The sequence below is a fragment of the Hydra vulgaris genome, chromosome 06, assembly GCF_038396675.1.
Source record: "Hydra vulgaris chromosome 06, alternate assembly HydraT2T_AEP".
NCBI classification, from domain to species: Eukaryota; Metazoa; Cnidaria; class Hydrozoa; order Anthoathecata; family Hydridae; genus Hydra; species Hydra vulgaris.
Window position 1 is genome coordinate 44479110 of NC_088925.1, and position 4403 is coordinate 44483512.

General features: G+C 28.3%; 1 protein-coding gene across 1 annotated transcript; it reads right to left on the bottom strand.

Annotated features, from left to right (window-relative positions):
* Nucleotides 1-1990: 1990 nt before the first annotated feature.
* On the bottom strand, nucleotides 1991-2527 carry LOC136081421 (uncharacterized). The gene has a single exon (XM_065798734.1). It carries the CDS (start codon nucleotides 2525-2527, stop codon nucleotides 1991-1993), a length of 537 nt encoding a protein of 178 aa, XP_065654806.1.
* Nucleotides 2528-4403: the final 1876 nt, after the last annotated feature.

Consider the following 4403-nt stretch of genomic DNA (forward strand, 5'->3'; position numbering starts at 1 on the left):
GAATTGCTTCCTATTTGACAAGTAGCTTTTGTACCATTTTATCAATTGACCACATATATTGCAGAATTCAAGTTTTTAATATAATTTATAAAATATATTATATAAAAAATATATATATATAATATATAATGTATTATATAAAATATATATATATATATATATATATATATATATATATATATATATATATATATATACATATATTATATATAATGTATACTTCTTATAAAAATATTTTTTAGAAACTCTAATAAACAAAGCGCAAAATTGTAGTATAAATATTGAATAAAAAAATATGCTTTTTAGGAGCCATAATGTCCCTGATATATATATATATATATATATATATATATATATATATATATATATATATATATATATATATATATATATATATATATATATATATATATATATATATATATATATATATCCATTGCTTGACATTCATATCACTTCAGCATCTGTATCTAAAGTGATTTCACTTAATTTCTTATCTTGAATCTAATCACTTACTTTCTGACCATCAATATGGATATCGATCTTCTCGTTCTACAGCTGATTTGTTAACAGTAATAACTGACAGATTTTATTGTGCATTAGATAAAGGTGGAGAGGTTAAGGCCATCGCTCTCGACATTTCAAAAGCTTTTGATAAAGTTTGGCATGCTGGTCTTCTCCATAAGCTTTCTTCTTATGGTGAATCCGGCAACATCTTTAAGATCATCGAATCCTTCCTTTCCAATCGTAGCATAAAAGTTGTCCTCAATGGACAACACTCTTCTTCTTATTCTGTAACTTCAGGGATTCCTCGAGGTTCTATCCTTGGCCCTATACTCTTTTAAATTTACATTAACGATCTTCCAGATATTCTCTCATCTATGGTGGCATTGTTTGCTGATGACACTACCATTTATTCTTGTCGTGATAAAAAACCAACACCCTCTGATTGCTTGGAGGGGGCATTTGAGCTTGAAAAGGATCTTACTTCTGCTACAGCATGGGGCTCACAGTGGCTGGTGAACTTTAATTCAGATAAAACTCAATTTTTTTCAGCCAATCGTTATCGCAATAACTTAGATCTTCCTATATTTATGAACGGTGATGTACTCGATGAGTCACCTACTCTTCATCTTCTAGGATTAACTCTTACTTCCAATCTTTCTTGGAAACCATATATCAAATCAGTTGCAAAATTAGCATCTGCTAAGGTTGCATCTCTTTATCGAGCTCGTCACTTTCTTACTTCAGATTCTATTCTCTATCTCTATAAATCTCAAATCCGGCCTTGTATGGAATATTGTTGCCATATCTGGGGCGGACCCTCTAATGATGCCCTTTCTCTTTTAGACAAGGTGCAAAAACGCGTTGTAAACATAGTTGGACCTGCTCTTGCAGCTCCAACTATTATCACATCGTCGTAATGTTGCTTCTTTTTCTCTTTTCTACAAATACTATAATGGGCACTACTCTAAAGAGCTAGCGTCTCTTGTGCCATCTACTATAATTCATTCTCGTGTTACTCGTCATTCAATTAAGTGTCATCCTTTTTCTGTGACTGTTCCTAAGTGTTCCAAAAACGCTAATTCGTCTATTTTTTTTCTTCGAACATCAGCTCTTTGGAATTCGCTTCCTTCATCTTGCTTTCCTGACTCATATAATTTGCAATCTTATAAGTTGTCTGTCAATCGTTATCTTGCTCTACAATCTTCATCTTTTCTCTTTCAGTAACTTCCAACTTTAATTAGTGGCTGCTTGCAGACTTGTTGGAAGCGAAGATGTTTAAAAAAAATATATACATATATATATATATATATATATATATATATATATATATATATATATATATATATATATATATATATATATATATATATATATATTTTATTTTTCTAAGAAATTTTCGCTAGATAATTAATACTAGCATCTTCAGCTTTTATTACAAATTTTTAACTAAATTAAACTACAGTCAAACGGTAACGTCACATTTTCATGGCTTCTTTAAAGTTCGCTTTAACTTGGCTTCTTTAATATTACGTAGGTATAAAAAATATGGCGTCCAGAATTGCGTCTTTACATATTGACCATTATCTAAATTCATATTTCCATTTTTAGGTCCACATTTGCTGAATTGAATTTCGATTGCCTCTCGAACATTTCCTTCAAATTTTTTGGATTCTACTTTTAACGTCTTTACTTGATCCCATTTTACACTACATAAACATTTAATTTTATGATGCCCAATTGCAGATTGTTCTAATTTTTCTTCAAAAATATTTTTTTGGTATTGTTTTGTTTTTGTTGCTATTTTCATTTTTGTTTCGCCGATGTATTTTTGTTCACACTCGCATTCTATTAGGTATACTCCGGGATGGCTATTTGATGGTAGTTTTGTTTTGTTGCGTGAAGTTAGCAAAGATTTAAGATTTGCACTAGATTTAAAGACTGCCCTATAACCTGCTTTCATAAAGATTTTTCGAAGTTTTGGTGATAATATTGGGATCCACGGTAGTGATATAGTTGGCATGGTTGCTTTGTTGTTAGATAAAATTATTTCATTATTTGAGTGTCTTTTTTTATAACAATATTTGCAAGGTTTTTTAATTTTTTCTTTTCATATCCATTTTCAGCAAAGACATTTATTAGGAAATCGATTGCTTTATTTAAAAATTTTTCAGAGCAAATCGATAAAGCTCTATGAATTAATTCTTTAAATATTCCTTCTAAGATTTTTGGATCGTGGTTTGAATTGGGCTTAACCTGAATATTTCTTATTGCTTTTTTTCGATGAATGTTAAAATCATAATTACCTTTTCGATTATTGGTTATTTGGATGTCTTAAAAATTTAATCTTTTGTTTTCATCTTCCAATTCAATTGTGTATTTGATTGTGTATTCAATTGTTTATTTTACAAACCACCATCCAAAAATCTTAGAAGGAATATTTAAAGAATTAATTCATAGAGCTTTATCGATTTGCTCTAAAAGATTTTTAAATAAAGCAATCGATTTCCTAATAAATGTCTTTGCTGAAAATGGATATGAAAAGAAAAAATTAAAAAACCTTGCAAATATTGTTATAAAAAAACGACACTCAAATAATGAAATAATTTTATCTAACAACAAAGCAACCATGCCAACTATATCACTACCGTGGATCCCAATATTATCACCAAAACTTCGAAAAATTTATATATATATATATATATTTATATATATATATATATATATATATATATATATATATATATATATATATATATATATTTATATATACATATATATATATATACATATATATATATATATATATATATATATATATATATATATATATATATTATATATATATATATATATAAATATATATTTATATATATATATATATATATATATATATATATATATATATATATATATATATATATATATATATATATATATATATATCAGGGTCGTGGTGGCATTTAAAAAGCAGGTACGAATTTTCAGAAGAGGGGCCCGGTGAAGTACTTTTAACGAGAGATAAGCAATCAAGGAAAATTATATTTATACTAAAAAAAAGTTTTTCATGGATAAAAAATATTACGTAACTCATTTGTATCAGCATAATTATTTATTATGTCTGAATGCGTCAAATTCCACATTTTCTTATGTTCCACTGACAAGAGGACACGATCCCCAACATAATGTCAACCAATTTGCTAGACGAGTTTTGACAAGTTTTAGTTTGCTGAAAACTCTCTCACACTCTGCCGAATTTGATGGAATTGTACTGAACACCTTGTATAGAACTGCAACAGAGGGGAATACATCATCTAACATAAAATTGTAAAGGGTGAGGAAAGAAGGCAAAGTTTTGTTATCCTTCTCAGCAACCTTTCTGTAGATCTCCACAAAATCAATCATTTCAGTAGTGCATTTATTTAAACTGATACCAATTTTGAATTTTTCAAGCACTGATTTAATTTTTTCATGTGAATTAGATTTATGAAAATTATGACTAATATCTTCACTTATATTCTTCAATAAAAAGATGTCTATGCTTTTTAAAAATTTCCGCTGTAAAGAAAATTTGCCAATAAGAGCTGTAGTTGCTGAATCCATTACAGTATAAAACACTTCCGCTAACCACTGGTCTTAAGCCTGAGTAAGCAGTTTATCTTCTGTTTCATCGAAGTCGAGTCGTTTCTTTCTGCAAATCTTTTTCTTAACAAATGTTTGCTGTTCAAGCTGAGCTTCAGTTGCAATTTTAACAGTAGATAAAATAGCATTTTGGCCAGCACTGTCCCTTAGTACTTAAAATTTTTCCAGTGATACTTCCACAGACATTATAGGAATGGAAAAATCAAGTGTTTCTCCTTCAAAGAATTTTTTTAAGCGACCCAAGATGGTAAAATTTT